Raw genomic sequence first — 27073 nt, 5'->3', positions numbered from 1 at the left:
TACAATCTGGTACCAAACAACTACAGACCAAAAAGAAAAGAAACAAAAAAATTCTTGTGTACACTGCCAACATACATATATTTTCTGCACTCCTTTGTGCTAGGGAACAATGGCGTGCTTACTCAGTTCACAGATCTGACATGCGTAACATATCCCAATTACCAGGTTTTATACAGGCACTTTGGCATTAATTAACAATTAAATGCCAGAAATTTTACAAAAGCCGCTCTCGAAATAGCAGCTTCACCCAAGGCCCATTCACTTTCACAATTTTTGAAAGCAAGTTAAGTTACTCAGCATTTTTGAAAAGCCCGTTTAGAAGCAGAAAGGCAGAATTGCATTGATATATCATTTTATCACGCCTCTCAGAAACGGCCCGAAGCGATTCACAATCAAGGAATTCCTTCGAGGTTCAACAACTATGGCGGTGCAGGCAAATCGCAGCAGCCTTTCACGCACAGCAAGATCCCACAAACAATATGAATTTAATTTTGATGGTGGTGGTTGAGAGAGGAGTGTTGGGCAGGGGAACTCCCTCCTTCTTCTTTGGTTAGTGTCGTGAGGTCTACACAAGAACAGGCAGAGGGGTTCAATGTCTCATCCTCCGAAAGCGCAACGCTCCCTGGGTTCTGCGCTGGGGTGCCAGCCTAGATTAGGAGCTCACGTCCTGAAGCGGGACTTGAACCCACCGTTTGCTGACTCATAGACGTTAGTGCTGCTACCAAGTGAAGCCAAGCCTACAATTAAAAGTGATTGAAAAAGAACAAGCAAAATAATCATTCATCCTGCCTCTGAGTCAGAAGGTTGTGGGTTCAAGTCCCACTCCAGGGACTTCAGCACATACATCTAGGCTGACACTCCAGTGCAGTGCTGAGGGAGTGCTGCACCGTCTTTCGGATGAAACGTTAAACAGAGGCCCCGTCTGTTCTCTCAGGTGGAGGCAAAAGATCCCATGGCACTATTTCAAAAGAAGAACAGGGGAGTTTTCCCTGGTGTCCTGACCAATATTTATCCCTCAATCAACATCACTTAAACAGATTATCTGGTCATTATCACATAGCTGTTTGTGGGGCCTTGCTGTGCGCAAATTGCCACGTTGCCTACACTGCATCAGTGACTACACTTCAAAAAGTACTTCATTGGCTGTGAAGCGCTTTGGGACGTCCGGTGGTCGTGGAAGGCGCTATACAGATGCAAGTCTTTCTTTCTTTTCTGCTTTTTAACCAGGTTCATTTTCAAATCAACGCACAAATCTCATGCATGCATGAACCCAAGTAAATAATGGGCATGACCCTTCCTTCCAGCCTCGGCTAACAAGGATCAACAGCACTGCAGCCCCTTCTCAGCAGGCTGCAAAAGAACATAAGAAATAGGAGCAGGAGTAGGCCAGCTGGCCCTCGAGCCTGCTCTGCCATTCAATAAGATCATGGCTGATCTGATCATGGACTCAGCTCCACTTCCCCTGCCCGCTCCCCATAACCCTTTACTCCATTAACTCTCAAAATACTGTCTATCTCCGCCTTAAATATATTCAATGACCCAACCTCCACAGCTCTCTGGGGCAGAGAATTCCATAGATTTACAACCCTAAGAAATTTCTCCTCATCTCAGTTTTAAATGGGCGACCCCTTATTCTGAGACTATGGCCCCAAGATTCCACATGATTTGCTCCTGATTTTTAGGAGCGACTGGTGGAGAACGGGAGTATCTTAGAAATCATAATTCTCCACATTTAAGTTTTCTGCAGTTCTAGTCAGGTAGAACAGTTTCACTTTTGAACAGAATTTTTTTTTCAAAAGGGGGCGTGTCCGGCCACTGACGCCTGATTTGAAAGTTTCCACAGTGAAAACGTACTCCAAACTAACTTAGAATGAAGCAAGTGAAGATTTTTGTAGGCTTGAAAAAACCTTGTCTACACATTAAAAAAATCAGGCGCAGGTTACAAATTAGGCGTCCGGAACGAGGTGGGGACTGGGGGGGGGGGGGGGGGTTGGGAAGTCATTACATTCTATAATAAATCCTTAGTTATACTTATACAAATAAATTCAACCTGAATAAAAATTTATAAGCAAAGATTAAATAAACCATGTTCCTACCTGTGTGAAAGTGCTTCAGGCAGGCCTTTCAGGCAGCGGTTTCCCGACGGCAGGGGGGGGAGAGGCAGTGAGAAGGCTGCAGGAAGCCTCAGAAGTTGAGGCAGCCGTTCCCGACGACAGGGGGGGGGGGGGGGAGGCAGTGAGGGCCCGACCGACGGCAGCGGGGGGGAGGCAGGGAGAAGGCTGCAGGAAGCCTCAGAAGTTGAGGCAGCCATTCCCGACGGGCCCGACCGACGGCAGGGGGAGAAAGCTGCAAGAAGCCTCAGTGCTGATCATGGAAGGGCAATGTGGTTTTATTAAAAAATGTTAAAAATTGAACAGCTACAAAGAATTTGAATAGTCTCAAACAAGTGCATGTGTCCTGTTTATCACAGTCTATCTTTAATTACAGAATGCACTCCCTCACCCTCACACACAGAAATATGAAGAAAATTAAAATGCAAGCCTTTGTAAGGGTTCAATAAACAAATTTTCACTTTTTCTGCAGCACTTTTTAAAATGGCCGAGTGCCAATGTTTCCTTCACACTGCGCGTGCGCAAACGCTCCAACGCGCAGGGTTGCCGGCACGAAAAAAACTCATTTAAATGGTACCCGCCCCCTCCTACTTACAAAATTGGCGCGAGTGGTAGGCTCCGCCCCCTGGGCGCCACGCCAAGCAGACATCGAGCTGCAAAGCGCTCGAGGATAGCGCGTTTTTTTTCAGGCGCCGTTTCTGGCGCGAAAAACGGGCGCCCAGCTCGGAGGGGCGCCTGTTTTGCCGTGTGTGGAAACTTGGGGCCAATGTTTTAATTTCCCCTATGCATCCTCTCTGCATCCACCTTATCGAGCCCCCTCATTATCTTATATGTTTCGATAAGATCACCTCTCATTCTCCTGAACTCCAATGAGTATAGGCCCAACCTGCTCAACCTATCTTCATAAATCAACCCCCTCATCTCCAGAATCAACCGAGTGAACCTTGTCTGAACAGTCTCCAATGCAAGTATATCCTTCCATAAATACGGAGACCAAAACTGTACGCAGCACACTAGGTGTAGCAGGACTTCTCTGCTTTTATATTCTATCCCCCTTGCAATAAAGGCCAACATTCCATTTACTTTCCTGATTACTTGCTGTACCTGCATATTAACCTTTTGTGTTTTATGCACAAGACCCCCAGGTCCCTCTGTACCGCAGCACTTTGCAATTTTTCTCCATTTAAATTATAATTTGCTTTTTTCTGCCGAAGTGGGTAACCTCACATTTTCCCACATTATACTCCATCTGCCAAATTTTTGCCCACTCACTTAGCCTGTCTATATCCCTTTGCAGATTTTGTGTGTCTTCCTCACAATTTGCTTTCCCACCCACCTTTGTATCAGCAGCAAACTTGGCTACATTACACTCGGTCCCTTCATCCAAGTCATTAATATAGATTGTAAATAATTGAGGACCCAGCACCAATCCCTGTGGCACCCCACTAGTCACCGTTTGCCAACCAGAAAATGACCCATTTATGCCGACTCTCTGTTTTCTGTTAGTTAGCCAATCCTCTATCCATGCATTTTGTACATCAATTTTCAACAACGTTACAATCTACTACATTCCACCTTTCATGTCCATGGCAAGATGCATGAAAGCATTAAATACAGAGACCCACTTCGGAAGATGGCTTTTGTAAGCTTTTAAGAAAGCACAATATAAAAGTTGTTCTTTTCGTATATTATAATGATTTTCCATTAGACCCTCGAGTACCAAAAGACTCTTTCAGCCTTTAATAAGGCAGCCCTTTCTTCCAATACAGGACGCACAACAAATAAAAACGTTCTCTGAAAGCTTCTGAAGGCGAGTGGTACAAAGAATTTCAAAAATCCAAGGATCAAAGAATATGTGTCAATTCATCCTGGTTTTTAACTATATTAGATTTTTATTTATTCTGGTCCACAGGTCTCAAAGGGATTCAGAACGGAGCCAGAAACATGTGTGTGTTTTTTAAAGTCCTGCACTAAGCGGCTGTAAATTTTGTATGTTTTGATTTCACTGATGGCAGCATCCCCTTTCTCAAAACATTACGAGGCTCTTGCAGTAAACTCATGAAGTGACCGTGAGGCCCAGCAGCTCGCCCGAGCGCTTTTTAAGCGCGGCTTCACACTGCGCTGGAGCTATACTCTGCCTGGTGGCAAACTCAAGTGGAATAACTTGGGCCCCTCAGACGGAGGGGCCGAGGGGGCCACTCGTACATTCCTTGGTTTTCATTGTTCCAGAGTCAGATCGAGATGTGACTCCTGACACATGCTGCCACACAGTTGCGCCAATCTTCAGACAAGATCACTTTGTCATTTGCTCGACAACTTAAATGCATCTTGCATTAAAAAGCGCATGCGAAAGCATTATTTGGGTAAGGGGTGTGTCACATGTAAAGAAATAACTTGCGTTCATCATAGAATCATAGAATAGACTCACAGACTGGTAACAGCACAGAAGGAGGCCATTCTGCCCATCGAGCCCGTGCCGGTTCTCTACAAGAGCACTTCAGCTTGTCCCACTCCCCCACCTTTTCTCCATAGCTCTGCAACTTTTTTTCCTTCAGATACTTATCCAATTCCCTTTTGAAAGCCATGATCGAGTCTGCCTCCATCACCCTTTCAGGCAGTGCATTCCAGATCCTAACCACTCGCTGCGTAAAAACGATTTTCCTCATGTCGCCTTTGGATCTTCTGCCAATCACCTTAAATTTGTGTCCTCTGGTTCTCGACCCTTCCGCCAATGGGAACAGTTTCTCTCTATCTACTCTGGCTAGATCACTTATGATTTCCTCTGCTCTAAGGCGAACAACCCCAACCTCTCCAGTATATGTGTCCAGTGTGTCAGCTGTGGCTCAGTGGGTAACATACTCACCTCTGAGGCAGAAGATTGTGGGCTCAAGTCCCACTCCAGGACTTGAGCACATAAATCTAGGCTGGCACTCCAGTACAGTGCTGAGGGAGTGCTGCACTGTCGGAGGTGCCGTCTTTTAGTTGAGACGTTACACCAAGGCCCTGTCTGCCATGGGATCTTTTACGTCCACCTGGGAAGGCCCTGCTTGCTTTTCTAGGTGGACGTAAAAGATCCCATGGCACTATTTCAAAGAAGAGCAAGGGAGTTATCCTCGGTGTCCTAGCCAATATCTATCCCTCAATCAATATAACAATACAGATTATCTGGTCATTATCACATTCCTGTTTGTGGGAGCTTGCTGTGTGCAAATTGGTTGCTGCGTTTCCCACATTACCACAGTGACTACACTTCAAAAAGTGCTTCATTGGCTCTAAAGCGCTTTGAGACGTTCAGTGGTCGTGAACGACGCTATATAAATGCAAGTCTTTCTTTCTTTCTTATTCTATGCCTCTATTTATAAAGCCCAAGATCCTGTATGTTTTTTTTTACCTCTTTCTGAACCTGTCCTGCCACCTTCAACAATCTGTGCACATACACCCCCAGGTCTTTCTGTTCATACACCTCCTTTAGAATTTACATAGCATCTTTCACATCCCAAAGAACTACACAGCAAATTTGAAGCCACTATTGTTATGCAGCAACCAATTTGCGCACAAACAGTCTCATAAAATAAATAAATGAATGACCAGCTAATTTGTTTCTGGTGATTCTGATTCAGGGAAGAATATTGGTCACTCTCTGCTTTTCTTTGAATAGTGCGATGAGACCATTTATGCCCATTTTGTCACTAGGTACGGTAGCATAGTGGTTATGTTATTGGACTAGTAATCCAGAGAAGGCTTTCTTGGAGTTCGGCCTCCGACGAGAGCATGGGCCTTATACTAAACATCCGTAAGACAAAGTTCCACTACCAACCTGCCCCCGCCACACAGCACTGCTGCCCGGTTATCAAAATCCACGATGCGGCCTTGGACAATGTGGACCATTTTCCATACCTCGGGAGCCTACTATCAGCAAGGGCAGACATCGAAGACCAGGTCCAACACTGCCTCCAGTGTGCCAGCGCAGCCTTCGGTTGCCTGAGAAAGAGAGTGTTTGAAGACCAGGATCTCAAATCTGGCACCAAGCTTAGTCTACAGGGCAATAGTGATGCCCGCCCTCCTGTATGGCTCAGAGACGTGGACTATATACAGCAGACCTCAAAGCGCTGGAGAAGTACCACCAGTGCTGCCTCTGCAAGATCCTGCAAATCCACTGGGAGGATAGACGCAAATATATGCCTATATGTGACTCCAGAACCACAGCAATGTGGTTGACTCTCAACAGCCCTCTGAGTTGTACCAAATTGCTACAAAGAAGTATCATCACAGGGACTGCAATGGTTCAAGAAGGTGGCTCACCATCACTTTCTGAAGGGCAATTAGGGATGGGCAATAAATGCTGACCTGACCAGAGATGCCCACATCCCGTGAACGAATAAAAAAAAACTTAGGGCAGAAGGGGTCTCGATGTAATGTCTTTCCAAAAGATAACACCTCCAACAATGCAGCACTTCTTCAGTACGGCACTGCCCACGTCTGGTCTACTGGGCTGAGAGGCCAGCCCAGAACCAGACTCCCAATTTCTCCCTACCTGACTCGCACACAACCCCCCCGCCCCCCCTCCCAGATCCTGTTCTGTACCCGCCCCCTCCCAAGGGGGAAATTAGATCATTTCTGCGACTATCAAGAGAATCAGAGCTCTGATTTTAATCCCAGGGCTCCATTTAATCAGAAAAAGAGAGCAATTTATAAAGATGGGGGAAGAGAGAGAGAGAGGCATACAGAGAGCGAAAAAGACAGAGAGGGAAATACCGATGTGTGTGTGTGTGTATGAGAGAGAGCGAGAGAGACATAGAGAGGGAGAGACATAGAGTGACACAGAGAAAGACATACAGAAAGATAGACATACAGAAAGAATCAGATATAGAGCGAGGCATGGAGACAGATAAAAAGAGAGGCATAGAGATAGATATACAGAAACAGATATACAGAGAGACAGAAAAAGACATATAGAGAGAGATAAACAAAGAGATAAACAGAGAGAGAAAGACATACAGAGATAAAGAGTGAGAGAGAGAGAGAGAGAGAGAGAGAGAGAGAAAGATATACAGAGAGAGATAAACGAGAGCGAAAGACATAGAGAGAGATAAAGAGAGAAAAAGAGAGATAAACAGAGAGAGAGAAAGACATAGAGAGATAAATAGAGAGAGATAAATAGAGAGAGCGATAGACATATAGAGAGAGATAAACAGAGACAGAGAGAGAAAGACATAGAGAGAGAGATAGATAGACATACAGAGTGACACATATAGGGAGAGAGACAGAGGGGAGAGAAAGAGCCTTACACAAAGAGAGAGAGAGAGAATAAATGTGAGACCATACAGAGAGAGAGGGGGAGGGGAAGTATGGGAGTGATGAAGGCAGAAAGATTTAATGACAAGCAAAGCCAGTTGCACAAGAAAGATTTTTATTTTTACTTTTGTGAACAACACCCCCAAGAGAAAACCCAGTATTTCTAAACAGTAAGTACACGCCAATTTTCAACCGCTGGATTGCAAACGAATGCATCGGTTATTGTGGCTGAAGCTATGGGTTGTAAGAAACTAGATTCATTGTGAAAGAAAGATGTGAAGTGATGGGACTGTCAGCAGGCAGCTATTATCTTCAAATTCTACATCTCGGAGATTTTGCACAAATTGCAGTGGAGACATTATTGTTGGCAGCCAGTTGAAAGCGAGCCACCCCCTTTAATCCTTCAGGGAGAAAAATGACAAACATGCTGGGCAACGATGATCTACAGCATGCGAGGAGGAAAGATGAAGAAAAGGCCACTGTTTCCCAGTTAGCTGCCCTGCGTCAACTGTCATCAATCATAGGAGTTTGGGGAAAAAAAGGGACATAAAATGATCAGGGTTATTAGTTGAAAAGACAGCAGAAGTCTGTAAAAATGATTTGATGTCAGGGGCCCAGTAATCTCTCCAACAAAAGGATAAGGGTACAGTGGTTTGTAATATGGAAGGTATTTATAACTTCTGGTGTGATGCAATGTTTATACAAGTAGATCAGACTGCACAACATGCAGAAAGCCTTGCAAAACATTTGCCAAAAAAAAACAGCACTTTCTTTGTAAAGTTAGATTAAACCCACCTCAATTTATTGTCTCCTGATAGGTGCTCACTCATGCTAGGGTGCGGTTCTTTGGCACTCCAATATCATGTCCAACTGGCCATTCCTCCCTTTGTAAGCCTAGAGGGTATTCAACTTTGCCAGTGGCCTTATTTGGCACACGCGGGGATACTCACACAAGCCCCCTCATATGCACGAACGCACCCTCACACAGACTCACAATCATGCACACACAGACTTACTCATGTGTGCGCACAATCTTTCCGAGCGAGGTTACTGGATGGTGATCAGAAGTGGGAGCCCGCTGATCATTTTCCCCTTCCCCAGCCCTGGGGTGCTGAGGTTGAATGTAGCAGCCCTACTGCCACACCAGCTTACCCGGCACAGACTGGGGATCCACCCGGAGGCCCTTCTGCTCTGTATGACCCGGTTTGACACCTGGACAATTCAACGTGCCAATTCAGCCATCAAGGAGCCACAAGAAATTGAGAAAAAGAAAATGATCATGGCTTGGTGGTGATTTTAAACAGTTCACCCTCAAAACAAAATCCAATAAAAAATGTTCAGAACGACTTGCAAACCACAATACCAGGAAGGGGAGGGAGACTCAAACAGGCGTTGCGCCTCAAACAGGCGTTGAGCCTTAGCATAAGCATCTGTGAGGGGGCCAAATAACATCTGTTTCCGGCACGGGTTTGGGATGACTATACGGAAACCTTTACTAATATGGGGGATGGGGCACTTCTGGCGTGGAATGTGCGGCGCACCCCGCCCGCCATATTGGACATTTAGGCGCCTGCTTTACATTTGTTATCTAATTTCTAGGCGAGGGTGTCAACGGGCGATTCAATTAAGCCCTGTCCTCACCCGATGTTCACATTCACTACCTACAAGAGTGACTGGTTTGCAATCAAGAGCTGATTTTCTCCTCCCTAATAGTTGAGGGAAATGATACTACCCCACCACTGCCTCAACTAAGATCAGCTAACACAGCACAGAGCTGGAACCTAAAACCTTCGTAGTCAGCATGGTTCAGCTACTCACTGGTTTAACGCAAAAGCTTTCAGGGAAGTCCCAAAGTGTCCATCAGTTTCACATTTTCTTTTGTATGATACAGCACAGAAGGAGGCCATTCGGCTCATCGTGCCTGTGCTGGCTCTTTGGTAGAGTTATCTAATTAATCCTACTCCCCCGCTTTTTCCCCAATTGCCCTGTAAAAATTATTCCCTTCAAGTAGTAATCCAATTCCCTTTTGAAAGTTACTTTTGAATATGCTTCCATCACCCTTTCAGGCAGTGCGTCCCAAAGCGTGACAACTCGCTGTGCAAAAAAATAATTCTTCACGTCGTTTCTGGTTCTTTTGCCACTCACCTTAAATCTGTGTCCTCTGGTTACCGCCCCTTCTGCAACTGACAACAGTTTCTCTTTATTTACTCGATCATGATTTTGAACACCTCTATTGAATCTTCTTTTAACCTTCTCTGCTCTAAGGAGAAGAACCCCAACATCTCCACATAACTGAAGTCCCTCATCGCTGATACCATTCTAGTAAATCTCTTGTGCACTCTCTCGAAGCCAGTAATATCCTTCCTAAGTTTAATTTAATGGCACAGAATTGAACACAATACTCCATCTGAGGCCTAACCAGTGCTTTATAAAGGTTTAGCATAACTTCCTTACTTTTGTACTCGGAGGTGGAAATTCGGTCTGTTGCTGCCTCTGCTCGCGACCTAGAGGGGCGGTAATGGCGGCGGATTTGATTTCCACCCGGGCGGCCTGTTTCCAGCGGCTCGCCGGGACATTTGGTGCCAGTTTTGTGGGGCCGTGGAGCAGGGAGAGGCAAGCCGGTGTGCAACGCCCCTGGTTGCAACACCGTCCTGAAATGTGGCTGCAGCGGGACCCATAGTGCATGCTAGTGTTACTGCCTGTGAAAGTGAGCGGTCTCAGCTGTTCCGGCAGTTGTGAGGGGAGGAATAAATACCTGAGGTAAGTGTGATGGTTTTTTAATTTTTATTTTTTTGCGATTTATGTTTATGTGGGGGAGCAAGGTATTGGGAATGTTTTTTGTGATTTTTTTTGCTGATTTTTTCCCCCACAGGGAAGCCGCTCTCAGATCGCTCCGAGGCTGGTTCTTTAGCTCGGGACTTTTAGTTGCTGAGCTGGCCTCGCGCCCTAACCCCTCCCTTAGCACTCCGCTCCACACTCAGGGCCCAGCTGATGTATTTTGCGGCTGCAGACGCAAACCATTTCCTGGTGCAAAATTTACTGCCCCGCCCGCCATTAGTGCCCTAATTAGCCTCAAACCGAATTTCCACCTCTATGTCTCTATTAATAAAGCCAAGGGTCCCATATGATTTTTTAGCAGCCCCCTCAACTTGTCCTGCCACCCTCAAAGATTTGTGTACATACACCTTGAGGTCTCTCTGTTCCTGCAACCCCTTTAAAATTGTACTATTTAGTTTAGATTGCCCCTTCTTATTCTTCCTGCTGAAATGTATCATATCACACGTCTCTGCCTTAAATTTCATCTGCCATGTTTCTGCCCATTTCACCAGTCTGTCTTTGCCTTCGGAAGTCTGTTACTATCCTCCTCACTGTATACTACATTTGTAAGTTCTTTATCACCTGCAAACTATGAAATTATATACTGTATACCCAAGCCCAGGTCAATAATATATATCAAAAAGAGCAGTGTCCTAATAACACCCTGGGGAACACTACTGTACTTTCCTCCAGTCTGAAAAACAACCGTTCACCACTACTCTCTGCTTTCTGTCCCTTTGTATCCACGCTCCACTGTCCCTTTAATCCTATGGGCTTTAATTTTGCTAACAAGCAATAACATTAATAAAATGCACGTGTTCATATAAACACAATGAGATGTACTTTTTCCCTCCAGAGTTTTAAAAGCAAACTCCTGTGGAAAGTTGTACATCTGAAATACAATGGGCAAACTGGTCACTGTAAAAAAGAAAGACTTGCATTTATATAGCGCCTTTCACAAGCACTGGACGTCCCAACGCGCTTTACTGTCAATAAAGAACTTTTTGAAGTGTAGACACTGTTCTAATGTAGGAAACGCAGCAGCAAACTTGCGCACAGCAAGCTCCCACAAACAGCAAGGTGATGATGACGGATAATCTGTTTTAGTGATGTTGGTTGAGGGATAAACATTGGCCAGGGCACTGGGGATAACTTCCCTGCTCTTCTTTGAAATAGCGCCATGGGATCTTTTACATCCACCTGAGAGAGCAGACGGGGCCTCGGTTTAACGTCTCATTCGAAAAACGGCACCTCCGACAGTGCGGCTCTCCCTCAGCACTGCACTGGGAGTGTCGGCCTAGATTTTTGTGCTCATGTCCCTGGAGTAGGAGTTGAAACCACAACTTTCCAACGCAGAAGCAAAGCTGCTACCCAGTGAGCCACGGCTGACACATGATGCCATCTTCCCCAGAATGGAGTGCATGAAGGAGAAACGATTAAATCCGAAGCATCAAAGTTGAAGCCTTATGCCATTAAATTGGTGCTTAAAAACCCAGACATCCTGAAGGTTTGGCAACATTTTGCCATTAGAGCAATTAATACGAGAAAATAAGCTGCAATGAATTAAAGTTTCAGTCTAGAACAACGATGTAAACGTTTAATTCATTCTAAATGTAGCAGCAACTGAAACTAATCTGAATTATGATATATGGTCGTTATTGTAGCAGATGACTATCTTGGAAACCGTTGTACAGCTGGGAGATCAAAGCAGTTGTTTCAGCACATCTGTGCAGAAGGCAGAACCAAAAGCTACAATGAACCAGGCTTGCCTTTATTTCAACCACACCAGATTCAGTCTGAACATAAGAAATAGGAGCAAGAGTAGGCCCCTCGAGCCTGCTCTGCCATTCAGTAGGATCATGGCTGATCTGATCTTGGCCTTAACTCCACTTCCCTACCCGTTCCCCATAACCCTCGACTCCATTATCATTCAAAAATCTGTCCATCTCCACCTTAAATATATTCAATGACCCAGCCTCCACAGCTCTCTGAGGTAGAGAATTCCACAGATTCACGACCCTCAAAGAAATTCTTCCTCGTCTCCCAATTAAATGGGCGATCCCTTATTCTGAAACTATGCCCCCTAGTTCTAGATTCCCCCATGAGGGTAACATCCTCGCTGCATCTACCCTGTCAAGCCCCCTCAGAATCCTATACTTTTCAATTAGATCACGTCTCATTCTTCTAAACTCCAATGAAAAAAGGTCCAACCTGCTGAATCTTTCTTTATAAGATAGCCCCTTCATCTCAGGAATCAACCTCGTGAGCCTTCTCTAAACTGCCTCCAATGCAAGTGTAACCCTCCTTAAATAAGGAGACCAAGACAGTATGCAGTACTCCAGGTGTGGTTGTAGCAGGACATCCCTACTTTTATATTCCATCCCCTTGCAATAAAGGCCAATATTCTATTTGCCTTCTTAATTACTTGCTATAGCTGCAGGCTAACTTTTTGTGTTTCAGGACCCCCAGATCCCTCTGTACTGCAGAATTTTGTAATCTCTCTCCATAAAAATAATAATAATTGAATTGACCAGAGTTGTCACTCCTGATCACCGACCCTGACTGAAGTGTATGTGTGGGTGTGTAAGTTGGAGAAGACAAGTTTGTCTCGGATGCCCTCCTGTGGACTAATGATGCTGACACCATCAGTCAGGGTTCACACATAAATAAGGACCATTTGGGAGACAAACCAGATGGTGAGCAGTAAACCATAATCCATTCCCAAACTGGGAGACAACTTGGGGAAGATTTTCACCTTCAACACCAGGGTGATAAGAACATAAGAACTAGGAGTAGGAATAGGCCACCTGGCCTCTCAAGCCTGCTCCGCCATTCAAAACGATCATGGCTGATCTGATCTTGGCCTCAACTCCACTTCCCTGCCAACTCCCCATAACCCTTGACTACCCTAGCATTCAAAAATCTGGCTATCGCCACCTTAAATATATTCAATGACCCAGCCTCCACAGCCCTCTAAAGATTCACAACCCTCAGAGAAGAAATTCCTCTTCATTTCCGTTTTAAATGGGCGATCCCTTATTCAGAAACTATGGCCCCTAGTTCTAGATTCCCCCACGAGGGGAAATATCCTCTTTACATCTACCCTGTCAAGCCCCCTCAGAACCTTATATGTTTCAATAAGATCACCTCTCATTGCAGTGGAGAGCTTTGGTGAAACTGGTCAGAAAGGGAAGTAGGGCAGAAGCACAACCAACATGCACTGGTGATAATGCTGTTTTAGGAAACAGGAATGTTGTTGCTTCACAGGTCCCTGCATTGAACAGCATCTGCCCACCTATCATGTGAGCTTGTGTCCTCCTGCAGTAATCCATACTTTTTGCAACTTGGCGCCTGAAATGGAACACGTTCCACTTACTACCCTTAACGTCCCGCACCTTGACGAACACAAAACCACCCTAGCAAATGGCAGAAACACACAGTTAGAGACCCATCAGAAACTGATGCAGGATTCACACCTGAAATGCTAATCTGTCTTCCTTTCTCAAATGCCGATGGACCCACTGTGCATTTCCAATAGTTTCTCTTTTTTATTTAGATTTTGCAGCATTTGCACACTTTGGGCTGGATTCTCCAGTCTTCTGCGCTCCGTTTTTCGCCCCGGAGCGGCGGCAATGGGATCTTCTGGGTGGGCGGTCAACCTCCAGTGCCCTGCAGCGATCCTCGGGTCTGGTTTTACGGTGGTGCGGAGCAGCACCATCCGCAGGAGCCCTCTGATGCAGGGCCCAGATGTCCAAACTTACCTACTAAGGTGCAAACAATTCCTGGCTGCTAACTTTCCACCCTGCAGCCATTATCACCTCAAAAACATCAAAGCCTAAAATGCAGCCCTGAGGCTTTCATCTGAAAAAGGTCTTTATCAACACCCAATATGCAATAAAAAATAATAATGCAGGAACTCGGAGGTCCTGTAGCTTCAACTGTGTAGGTTCAGCTGCTAGCAGTGGAATTCAACAGAAAAACAACTTTATTGTTAAAGATCTGAAATCAAACAGTTAAGAAATTAACTGTTACTTGCACCTTAAAGCATGGTAAACCAAGATGGTCCCAAGTTCGATCTACAATCTGCATACTTCATTTAATTTATTCGAGGATGCTCACCTGCCATTAGGCCACATGCTTCCACCTCACAAACCCTCCTCCCTCCCCGAAGAGTTCAGAGGAGCAACTAAGAGCTCGGGACAGGGAAGAGAGAAGAGGAGAAGGGAGAAAGGAGAGGAGGAGGAGAGAAGAGAAGTAAGGAGAGGAGAGAAGCAAGGAGAGGAGAGAAGCAGAAATACAAAGATGACAAGGCCAGTTAAGGGACATAAGAACATAAGAAATAGTTGCAGGAGTCGGCTATTTGGCCCTTCGAGCCCGCTCTGCCATTCAACATGATCATGGCTGATCTTCTACCTCAACTCCACCTTCCCGCACTATCCCCATATCCCTTAATTCGCTTAGTTCCCATAAATTTATCGACACCTGGCTTGAATATACTTAACGACTGAGCATCCACAGATCTCTAAAGTAGAGAATTCCTAAGATTCACAACCCTTTGAGTGAAGATATTTCTCCTCATCTCAGTCCTATTCTGAGACTGTGACCCCTGGTTCTAGATGCCACTGCCAGGGGAAACATTTTCTCAGCATTAACCCTGTGAAGCCCCTTAAGAATTTTATATGTTTCAATCAGATCACCTCTCATTCTTCTAAACTGTAGGGAATATAGGCCTAGTCTACTCAATAACAGTGAGACACACACCATATGCACTGACTTGCTGCGTGCGACGCCATGGGAGACTAATGCTAATATATTAAAAGTCTTACAAGAAGCAAATGTCGAAGTCTGTGCCTATGTAACACATTTCCTATCATGCTTATCTGCCACCCTTGAATTTTACAATTTATTATACAGTGCTGTGATTTGATCCTCGTACTCATCGCCAAGCTAGCTGATGGATGCTGTTCTGTTGATTATATGCACCCCTAAGTGATCCCTGCATCATCTGATCAACTCCAGCCATGGTTCTCCCAACCCCAACTCCCAGCTCTGCTACATGTCAGCAGTCAACAGAAATGATACCCTACTCCAGAGTCGTTCCTTCCCAGTTTGTTGCTCCAAAATGCCCCACCTGCCTCGCTTCGGATGCTGGCTGTTTTTCTTTAGGTCTCATGGGCTGGATTTCTGGCTCCTGGCCGCTCTGTTTTCACCCCGGAGAGGCGGCAATAAGCTCTTCTGGGCAGGCGGCCAGCTTCCAACGCCCCGCTGGGGTTTTCGGGGCCTCTTTCGGCGGGATGCGGTTTCGATGGGGCATTACCGTCCAGAAGAGGCAAGCCGGTGTGTAACAGCCCGGATTGCGACACCGGCTCGATTTGTACATCCCGCCCAATCCGTAGAGCGCTGTGCTGGGACCATCTGTGAAAATGTGCGATCCGACCTTTAGTGGCCGCAGTGAAGTAAGTAATGTCGACCGCAGTAAGTGCGATTGATTCTTATTTAATTTTTTGGACGATTTATGTTGTGGTGGCGTGAGTTATTTATTGGGAATGTTCTTGGTGCTCGTTTTTTCTCCCCAGCAATCTCTTCAGAGCGCTCCCTGGCCGGCTGTTTAGCTCGGGATTTTCACTTGCTCAGCCGGCCTAGCGTCCCAAGAGAGGTGTGCAACGCCTCCCTTACCGCTCCGCCCCACACTCCGGGCCCAGCTGCCCAATTTTACTGACTGAGACGCAAACCTTTTCCAGGCAGTATCAGGACCGCCCTGCCGTCAGTAATGCCCCGAAATCTTAAAAGCCGAGAATCCAGCCCCATTGCTTTCTTGAGTCATTGGCTGTCTAGCTCCCCGCAGTTTTAAAAACTTTCGAAACCCTCTCTTTTGCCTCAGCTAGCTTTTGAGCATATTCCCATCTCGGAGTTGGCAACAGCGTCTCCTGCTGTCAGTGTGGAGGTGGGGGGTGTTTCGTAGAGTCCAATCCCTTTTGCTTTCAAGCCCAGCTGTTTTTTCCTAAATCTGTTCCCGCTGTGTTTTTCTTCACGTCTTGCTCTGGGATTTTTTTGTTGTTGTTGGTCCCATCTGATAGTAATATTGGGCTCAAGTTTCGGCCTGAGTTGCTCCTATGTTTTTGGAGCAACTAGTTTAGAATGGAGCATCTTAGAAATTGCAATTCTCGGCATTTAGTTTGCTCCAGTTCTAGTCAGTTAGAATAGTTTCATTTTCGAACAGATTTTTTTTTCCAAAAGGGGGCGTGTTCAGCCACTGACGCCTGATTTGCAAGTTTAGGCAGCGAAAACTTACTCCAAACTAACTTAGGATGGAGTAAGTGTAGATTTCGTACGCTCAGAAAAACCTTGCCTACACTTATAAATCAGGCGTAGGGAACAAAAGATGGAGCTGGGGGAGGGAAGTTTACAAACATTAAACACTTCACTTTTACAAATAAAGAGCCATCATCAATAATAAATAAATAAATCAATAAACCAACCAATAAATCATATTAAAAAAATTTTTTTTAAATCAATAAATAAAAAATTATTTCTACTCACCTACTGCAGCACCGGGAGCCCTCCAACAGCGTGCTGGGATGCCCCCCCACTCCCCTCTCAGTGTCTCTCTCTCTGGCTCTGTCAGTGTCTCTGTGTTTCTGACAGTGAGAGGTGGGGGGTGAGAGGGGGGAAGAGAGGGAGGGAGGGGAGTGGGGTAGAAGGGGGAAGGGAGGGAGGCAGAGAGAGGAGGGGGGGGGGGGGGGAAAGAGGCTGAACGGGCCGGGTCAGGCCGCCGCCGAAACTTCGGGTGGGGCCTGCCCCCAGCGAGATGCCGGGCGGGCCCCGCCGCTGACGGGGAGGGGGGGGGGGGGGGGGAAGAGAAGGGGGGTGGGAGAGAAGGGAGGGGGGGGGAGGAAAAGAGAAAAGGGGGGCGGGGAGGAGAGGGAGCTAAACGGGAGGGAGGTCCAGACCGATCTTCGCCCAGTGAACCCATTCGGCCAGGGCAAGAGTCAGGCCCCTCACATGTAGCCTCGGGGGCCTGGAACTACTGCATATGCGCGCACACTCTAGCGCGCGTGTGCAGAGGTCCCGACACTGTTTTCAGCGCCGGGACCTGGCTCCGTCCCCGGCCCCTTGAGCTGCGCCACGCCGAGCATGAAGACGTCCTGAGGAGACCAGAAAATCACAAGGTAAGTTTTCGGTACCCTTTTTCTTCCAGAAAGTCGGTGCACCTTATCGAGATGCGCCGTTTTTCCAGAGGGCGGAAACTTGGGCCCATTATTTTCTCAGTCCTATTGGTCCCACTAGTTTTTTTTTTTGCAAGTCTCACTTGTCTCAACTGCTGTTTTTCCGAAGAACCTCTCCTGGCGTTACTTTTAAATCTCCGCAGCCCGTCATTTTATCTGGGCTTTTACTGGTTTTCTAAGCCCACCCCGCTGTTATTTTTAAGCACCCTGCTACCCTTACTCCTTTCAAAAGTCCCCGATTCCCGAGCTGATTGGGAGATCCCGATCCAGGAATTAGTCTCCAGGACACAGTTGCGAGCAAACCCAGGAGAGAAAAATGATAGGGGAATTAAAAATAAAACTGGGTTTTTTTCCTCCATTCTCTTCGAAAACTTTCATTCATTAGTTTCAAAAATATTGAAAAGACAGACCAGGCCCCAGAGTTGATTCTCAGTCAATACTCAGGTAGCTCATCTGGCCTGACTGCTAGTTGGACCTCTAGAAGTGACCTCACTACAAGAGGGAGAAGGAAAATAAAAATCAGCCAGGATTGTTACCAATGTTCCCTTTCTCTTGGGGTCACGTGCAGCCAGCGACCCAGCTCAGGAGTGTAGACTGTGGCTCAGTGGGTATCACCTTCTCCTCGGAGTCAGAAAGTTGAGAGTTCAATTCTCACTCCAGAGACTTGAGCACAAAGATCTTAGGCCGACACTCCAGTGCAGTGCTGAGGGAGCGCTGCACTGTTGGAGATGCCGTCTTTCAGATGAGACGTTAAATCGAGGCCCGTCTGCTCTCTCAGGTGAACATAAAAGATCCCACGGCACTATTTTGAAGAAGAGCAGAGGGAGTTATCCCCGGTGTCCTGGCTACTATTTATCCCTCAGTCAACATAACAAAAACAGATTATCTGGTTGTGATCACATTGCTGTTTGTGGGAGCTTGCTTTGTGCAAATTGGCTGCCGCAATTCCCACATGGCAACAGTGACTACACTCCAAAAGTACTTCATTGGCTGTAAAGCGCTTTGAGACGTCCTGTGGTCGTGAAAGGCACTATTATAAATGCAAGTCTTTCTTTTAAATTGAAGAAAACGCACATGTGCGGAATTTTGAATGGGTCGCGCAGCCAATGACTCCTATTGAAAAGTGCATGTGTGGACATCGGATCTCTATGTATAATGTTGTATTAACAATGAGTATTTGAATGTATTTAAATGGGAACACCAAATGCAGTATTTGTTTCAAAAGCTGAAATTTTGCTGGCGTACGATTTATTTGTGCATTTCAACTGAGGAGCGGGTAATTGGCTGGAAGAGCCTGCTCATGCTCAGCGACAAGGCTCACATATTACGAATGCCCATTTGAGTCAGGTACAGGTCGGTGAGTGCCACCAATGGAACCATACTCCAAAGTCAGCGTCTTCAGGAGGAACAGAGTATCGGCACAAAAAAACCCTTTATGAAATCTTTATTTACCAAAAGAGTAGCCTATCTCAGTAACCTCCGCCAGCCCTGCAACCCTCCGAGATCTCTGCACTCGTCCAATTCCTCGTGCGCATCCCCAATTTCCATCGCTCCACCATCGGCGGCCGTGCCTTCAGCTGCCTGGGCCCTAAGCTCTGGAATTCCCTCCTCAGGCCTCTCTCCACCTCTCTCTCCTCTTTTGAGTCGTTTATTAAAACCTACCTTTTTGACTAAACTTTTGGTAACCTGCCCTAATATCTCTTTATGTGGCTCAGTAACAAATTTTGTTTGATAACGCTCCTATGAAGCGCCTTGGGGACATTTTACTAAGTTAAAGGTGCTATATAAATGCAAGTTGTTGCTGCTGCCAGCATGTTGAAGCCGTTTATTGGTGTCCTAACCCGCACAGGCAAAGCTTCCATCTCTGTTGGCACTCCAGGGAGCTGGGAATGGATACATTAAAGACGCAGATCACTGCGGTGTCTCAGGGTCCTGACTTAAATCAGTTACGGCAGACTTAGTCTTAGTCCAGTTCTTTTAGTGCAGACGTCAACACCACACAACTGGGGATCTCCATCAGAGGCCACAAGAATATGTGCTGCCGGAAGGGAAAGCGTCAGTGGTTTATTTGAGGGAAGTCCGGAGACTTGGAATTTTAAAAAATAGACAGGGGACAGTTAAGTACTTCCACATTCCATTTAAAGAGTCTTGCAGCTAATTTCAAGCGAAGGGCTTGATGTCGACAATTAATTAATCCATTTCCCAGCCCCAGGATCCCTCACCTTGACAAACACAAATTTATAGGAACAGGAGTCAACCAATGAGCCCCTTGAGACTGTTCCACCATTCAATGAGATCATGGCTGATCTGCGACCCAACTCCACCTTTAGCCCATATCCCTTAATACCTTTGGTTAACAAAAAGCTGTCAATCTCAGATTTAAAATTAACAATTGATCTAGCATCAATTGTCATTTGCGGAAGAGAGTTCCAATCTTCTACCACTCTTTGTGTATAGAGATGTTTCCTAATTTCACTTCTGAAAGGTCTGGCTCTAATTTTTGACTAGTCCTTGACTCTCCAACCAGCGGGAATAGTTTCTCTCAATCTACCCCATCTGTTCCCCTTAATATCTTGACAACTATGATCAGATCTGTTGTGTACACATGCCTGTTTACTGTGTGATGTAACACTGTTATGCAACAATGAATGTACCCTTTCACTGTACACACCTTGCCTGTACACCAGAGGGTGCTGCTGCTGGAGACCTAAGGGTTATCTGCACACTGCAAGTAACCCAGTATAAAAAGGAACACACAGCTTGTTGTCTGCACTCAGGAGCTGCAAATAAAGGACTACAGGTCTGCACAATTTAAGTATCATACCCTGCCTCATGGAGTCATTACTAAAGGTGCCTACATACGCTACATTCCATAACCGTCTAAATTCTAGGGAATACAACCCTAGTATATTAACCTATTAGAGCCTCTTAACTTGCAATGCTGCAGTCCTAATGTAAAGCAATATTAGCACTAAGACTATACAAGTCCTCCAAACGTGCTTTTCTAGCAGTATTGTCCAATAGAAATTGCTGACTAGCTACAGGTGTGACTACATGACACGGTTTTGGTTACATGCACTAATTTTAGTAGATGCCTTACAGACAATACAGATAAATGTGCTTTATACCTAACAAACATCTACTATGATTGTGTGAGAAACTTTGTAGTCTACCTCTCTCATCAAAGTTGTGAATTCAGGCATGGATTTAGCAGACACACCATATCTTAGTGCAGCTTCTAGATTCTTGGCCAGCAGTTGCGAGCAGTAGTTTGACTTTATCAGTTATTGCTGAGAATGTTGATTCGCACAATGAGAGGCCTCCGACCTCCCCTACCCCACCTCTCCGTCATCCCCCTCTGTTACCTCATCAAAAAACTCAATCAAGTTAGTTGAACACGATTTGCCTTGAACAAACCCATGCTGGCTTTGCTTAATTAATCCACACTTGTCCACTACCCAATCTCCACCCAGGCCCAGCAGCCCCCACCACCACCCAGGCCCAGCACCCCCCACCCCCCCAATCTCCACCAAGGCCCAGCACCCCCACCCCCCCAATCTCCACCCAGGCCCAGCACCCTCCACCCCCCCAATCTCCACCCAGACCCAGCACACCCCCAATCTCCACCCAGACCCAGCACCCCCCACCCCCCCAATCTCCACCCAGACCCAGCACCCCCCACCCCCCCAATCTCCACCCAGACCCAGCACCCCCCACCCCCCCAATCTCCACCCAGGCCCAGCACCCCCCACCCCCCCAATCTCCACCAAGGCCCAGCACCCCCACCCCCCAATCTCCACCCAGACCCAGCACACCCCCAATCTCCACCCAGGCCCAGCACCCCCCACCCCCCCAATCTCCACCCAGACCCAGCAGCCCCCCCCAATCTCCACCCAGGCCCAGCACCCTCCACCCCCCCAATCTCCACCCAGACCCAGCACACCCTCAATCTCCACCCAGACCCAGCACCCCCCACCCCCCCAATCTCCACCCAGACCCAGCACACCCTCAATCTCCACCCAGACCCAGCACCCCCCACCCCCCCAATCTCCACCCAGACCCAGCACACCCTCAATCTCCACCCAGGCCCAGCACCCCCACCCCCACCCCCCAATCTCCACCCAGGCCCAGCACCCTCCACCCCCCCAATCTCCACCCAGACCCAGCACACCCCCAATCTCCACCCAGGCCCAGCACCCCCCACCCCCCCAATCTCCACCCAGACCCAGCACACCCCCAATCTCCACCCAGGCCCAGCACCCCCACCCCCCAATCTCCACCCAGGCCCAGCACCCCCCACAATCTCCACCCAGACCCAGCACACCCCCAATCTCCACCTGGACCCAGCACCCCCCACCCCCCCAATCTCCACCCAGGCCCAGCACCCCCCACCCCCCCAATCTCCACCTGGACCCAGCACCCCCCACCCCCCCAATCTCCACCCAGGCCCAGCACCCCCACCCCCCCCAATCTCCACCCAGACCCAGCACCCCCCACCCCCCCAATCTCCACCCAGACCCAGCACACCCCCAATCTCCACCCAGGCCCAGCACCCCCACCCCCCAATCTCCACCCAGGCCCAGCAACCCCACACCCCCAATCTCCACCCAGGCCCAGCACCCCCCACATCTTCACCAAGGCCCAGCACCCCCCACCCCCCCAATCTCCACCCAGACCCACCCCCGTTCTCCGTGCAGAACTTGGTTAGATGCTCCTTGCCCGTTGCCATGACATGCACTGTTTGGGCTGCCCGTTATTGGCCGGGTTTGCTTTCTGCTGCTGGCCTGGAGCAGCTACGCTGACGAGCAGTTATGAAGTCGGGCTGCCCATGATGACAGCTCCCTCTCCGTAGAGCATTGCTGCCGTTTCCATGCTACTAAAGTCCAGTGCTTTCACCCGTGGTACACACCATTTTAGCAGAGAACCAGCAAACAGTAACCAAACAAGTAAAGCACTCACAATGATTAAAAAAACACTTGCACACTCTGCTTTTCATCTTACCCACAAATACATAAAAAGCTTAAAGTTCACATGCATCTGCCGTGCAACTATGAGTGTTGAGATCACATGCTCAAAGATGGTGTCTATTACCCATTTTTTAATTTACTAATAAGAAAGGCATTTATTCACATTTGGATTCCCAATTAGCCACAGGTGGCTAGTGACTAATGTAGTGGACAACTCTGTTCAATGTTATATCCATCAGGAAAGGATGAACAGGCTGGGTTTCTTTTCTCTTGAAAAAAGGCCGAGGGGTGATCTAATGGAGGTCTTTAAAATTCTGAAAGGTTTTGATAGAGTAGATAGAGAGAGAATGTTTCCACTTGTGGGGAAGAGCATAACTAGAGGCCATCAATATAAGATAATCACCAAGTAATCCAATAGGGAATTCAGAAAAAACATCCTTAGCCAGAGTGTGGTGAGAATGTGGAACTCGCTACCACAAGGAGTGGTTGAGGTGAATAGTATAGATGCATTTAAGGGGAGGCTAGACAAGCATATGAGGGAGAAGGGAATAGAGGGTTATGCTAATAGATTTAGATGAGGAAAGATGGGAGGAGGCTCGAGTGGAGCATAAAGGCCGGCATGGACTAGTTGGACCGATTGGCCTGTTTCTGTGCCGTATATCCTGTGTAATGTAAAAGAGTCATCAAGAGATTAGTCATTAGGGATCTTGAAGGTTCTGCCTTTTTGCAACATGTTAGTAGCAAACCTCAAATGACCTACAGAAGTTCATGCAGTGCAGCAGACAGGATGTTGTGGTGAAGCTCAGATACAAGGTGCCATTTTGTAACTGACCTGACGGACTAAGCCCACGTTCACGGTTACTTTATCCAGCTCCTGCGATGGAAGCTTTGACAAAGAGCACTATAAACAATAAGAATTGGGAAAAAAATAAACAAACACCTATGCCCTGGGAACAGCAACAGGCGATGAGTAACAAAGTCCCTGCTTGTGAGGCACAGGACACAACACTTTAATAAAGGGTGAAATCAAAAACCACATTGCAATCAAATTCGATCCGACGAAAGCGACACCCCTCTCAACAGCCTCACTGTTCACACCAAGAATATCAGAAGTGTTTACATGTACCGCGGCGAAACACACTTCGGAGACAGCAACCAACATAACTTTTAGATGCCATCAAAAATAAAAACCATAAACTATTACTTTATCTACATCAGACGTTATGTTTGAATCCGGTTGAATACAAAAGGCTGCAAAAATAAAGAGCCCCAGGAACATGGTGGAGTGTGGAGTGTGGCGAGTGGCAATGTCCTACATTTGTTATTTGTAGTGCAATGCTAAATGCTTTCTGTATTCAAGCATTTAAAATTTTGCGACAGAAGAAATGTCACCACCCCCTCCCACTCCTCCCGCCCTCCGGTCACTCAAGCGTCGGGAACAGAAACAGACAGGTTAACGTTTGGGTGGGACCCTTACTCCAAATTGAGGAAGGCTCGATGCCCGACTGTTAACCTGTCCTTTTCCCTTTTCAGACTGACCCCTGCTTTTAATTGCGATTTCCAGTATTTATAATTTATCTTTCTGCACCCGTACACAAACCTCCATTGCCACACCATCCCAATAGGTGCAGGTCGTAACTTCGCTGCGCAGTTGCTTTTGAGATTGGTATCTGATCCCCTTTCCTTGGCGAATCAAACTTTTTTTTTTTATTCGTTCACGGGATGTGGGCATCGCTGGCAAGAACGGCATTTATTGCCCATCCCTAATTGCCCTTGAGAAGATGGTGGTGAGCCACTGCAAAAGGTTTCCGTTGAAATCTGTATTGTGCTTGTCTTCCAATTCCTGTGCCTGTGCAAGACCCAAGTGTGGACACTCTGCACTAATCTGATTATTGGGGACAAGCCCGCCAATTAGAACAGATTAAGCAAGCTCCTCTCTAAAAGGGATGGTCACATTAGGAGAGAAACTGTGCATTCACAAAATAATTCTGGACCAAGGTAGCCTTTCAGCCCATCTTAATTCATCAATCTGGAGAGAACCAAAAGTCCCCCCATTCAGCAACCAATTCTTTCTGAAAAGATTCCAGGGTCGTTGCTTGGATTGCTCTTCCTGGAAGTCTGTTCCACGTGCTGATCACACTTTGCATGAAGAATCATCTCCCGAAACCAGTCCTAAATGTACCGGATACGAGCTTGAACACGTGTGCCCTTGTCCAATTTAATTTACATTAATAGTCCAGATGCACCTTTTCCAATCCAGGCAGTAAAGCCCAAGGGCTGGAGATTCGGTACCGCCCACTTTGAGACGGTGACGGTGCCGGGGTGCTACCTTTAGCGGTATGGGATATTCAGTTGAGTCGCCCCAAGAGGAGAGTGGAGCGCGAAGGGAAACATTCCACACTCCTCTTAGGGCGCTAACGGAGCGATAGCACAAGTGGCCTACTCAATTTTTTGGCGCAACGATGCCGACATCCTAACGCCTGAAGATGAGAAAAAAAATCCTAGTGAAAATTTCAATAAACCTCGTCCACACTTCCCCACAACTGCAACAAATAAATAGAAGTTTAAAAACTGAAATGTCAACACTTACCTTGCACTCCGGCCGATATCGCCCCGGGAACGTTGCTGGACCGACTGCTTTCCCCGGCCGGTCCCAGTGCCAGACGCTACCGCAGGCGGAAGAGTCAATTTTGCAAACGCGGGACTACGGGGGAGCGTTGCACACTCGGTGACGTCACAGAGTGGGCGGGGCTAGCGAGCGCAGTGCAAACTTTCAACACCGCCGCTAAACCGAAGTTCGCGCAGGCGCCGACAGCGCGGCGCTCAGGCGGTTGGTGCTTAGCGGCACCTGAGCGCCCCTCTCTGGCGCTAAACAACCAAATTCCACCCCCACCCGCAAGTCTTTCCATTGATAAAAGCAAGGAGTTTGCTTGCAACAGAATCCTGCCTCACTGATTCGAACCATACGCAACACCAGAAAAACATTTTGCAGAGAATCAATACCTTTGCTGGAGGAGGCCAGCTACAGTATATATGCTTAGTGTAAATGTTGGCAGTTTTTTATAAAATGCAGAGATATCTAGTGGCAGCACACTGGTACTGCAGCTGCCACCCTGAATTGGAGTCCGGAAAATAAGGCCATGAAGTCGAAATTCTAATCAAAAGCAAAATATTGCGGATGCTGGAGATCTGAAACGAAAACAGAAAATGCTGGAAGTGCTCAGCTGGTCCGGCAGCTCTGTGGTAAGAGAAACAGAGATAACGCTTCGGGTCATCTGAAATGTTGGGTGTTTCCGGCATTTTCTGTTTCGATTCCAAATCCTATCGGTAGGTTAGAAAAATTAAATGTTATAATATGATTGTGTGCTAATCTATCACATTGCATATGTATAATTTTGTACTTATTAATTTCTCTCTTTCTACCTTGCAAGCTTATCTTATCCTTTCTCAAAGAAACAAAAATCCTTTTTCCTCCTTTTTCTGTTACTTTTCTTCCCTCCTCAGTAAACGTCCTCGACGCTCTGCTTGAGTATGGTTCCCAGACACTGTGCACCTTCTGATACCGCACCCAAGTGGCTTATTATTCACGTGCGAGTCTATACAGTCAGTGAAAGAAAGACTTGCATTTCTATAGCGCCTTTTACGACCTCTGGACGTCTCAAAGCGCTTTACAGCCAATGAAATACTTTTGGAGTGTAGTCACTGTTGTAATGTGGGAAACGCTGCAGCTGATTTGCGCACAAGCAAGCTCCCACACACAGCAATGTGATAATCACCAGATAATCTGTTTTTTTGTTATGCTGAGTGAGGGATAAATATTGACTAGGATACCGGGGAGAACTCCCCTGCTTTTCTTCGAAATATTGCCATGGAATCTTTTACGTCCACCTGAGAGGGCAGATGGGGTTTAACGTCTCATCCGAAAGACGGCACCTCTGACTGTGCAGCACCATACTGTCGTCTCAGCCTAAATTTATGTGCTCAAGTTCCTGGAGTAGGAAGTGAACCCACAACTTTCAAACTCAGAGGCAAGTGTGCCACCCACTGATCCACAGCTGACAGCTATTCGACTATGGGAAGCATCGCCGCGGAACCGAGTTCCGCCCTTGCCCAACGTCCACACACTTGCGTACCGTACCCAGTGGAGATCAACTGGCAGCGATCAGGAATTGGGAATCCTGGCCGATAGGCCCCGTCCCTAACCTGGGAGCGTGAGAACTGATTGTGGCACCTGCACAGCAGCCCTGGCCAAGATGAGTTAACCGAGCAAAGACTGAGGGTTGAATGTGGTCTGTAGGATTTAGAGGCACTGCCTTAACCAATTGTGCCCTTGGAGAGCATTATATGTTTCTCAAGCCCTTCACTGTCAGTCCATTACTAATTAGTTATTGATTAGTAAGGGTCACAATTATCACTATAACCCGGGAAAAACAGGCCAATTACGACAGCTTTTAATTACTATGATGCAATCATATCCACTGCCTTTTTTAAAAAAAATCAACAACTAGCTCCAGAAGCATCTTCTGACCAATGTTCCATGTCTTTGTTACCTCTAGACTTGACTATTCCAACGCACTCCTGGCTGGCCTCCCACATTCTACCCTACGTAAACTAGAGGTGATCCAAAACTCAGCTGTCCGTGTCCTAACTCGCCCCA

The 27073-nt window shown here is 46.9% G+C and overlaps 1 protein-coding gene across 5 annotated transcripts in view; it reads right to left on the bottom strand.

Annotated features, from left to right (window-relative positions):
* LOC139233633 (phosphatidylinositol 5-phosphate 4-kinase type-2 beta-like) overlaps positions 1–27073 on the bottom strand; it is a 139446-nt gene that overhangs the window by 59893 nt on the left and 52480 nt on the right. For 4 of the 5 annotated variants that reach the window (XM_070864038.1, XM_070864042.1, XM_070864039.1 and 1 more), the window contains one exon: positions 23249–23317. The exons of the other annotated variant lie outside the window; for it this stretch is intronic. In XM_070864038.1, coding sequence (XP_070720139.1) covers positions 23249–23317 — 69 coding nt within the window. The remainder of the gene's footprint in view (positions 1–23248; positions 23318–27073) is intronic. 5 annotated transcript variants of the gene reach the window in all.

Source organism: Pristiophorus japonicus, chromosome 21 (genome assembly GCF_044704955.1).
Source record: "Pristiophorus japonicus isolate sPriJap1 chromosome 21, sPriJap1.hap1, whole genome shotgun sequence".
Taxonomy (NCBI): Eukaryota; Metazoa; Chordata; class Chondrichthyes; family Pristiophoridae; genus Pristiophorus; species Pristiophorus japonicus.
The sequence above is the reverse complement of the archived record's forward strand: the minus strand, read 5'-3'. Positions and strand labels throughout refer to the sequence as shown.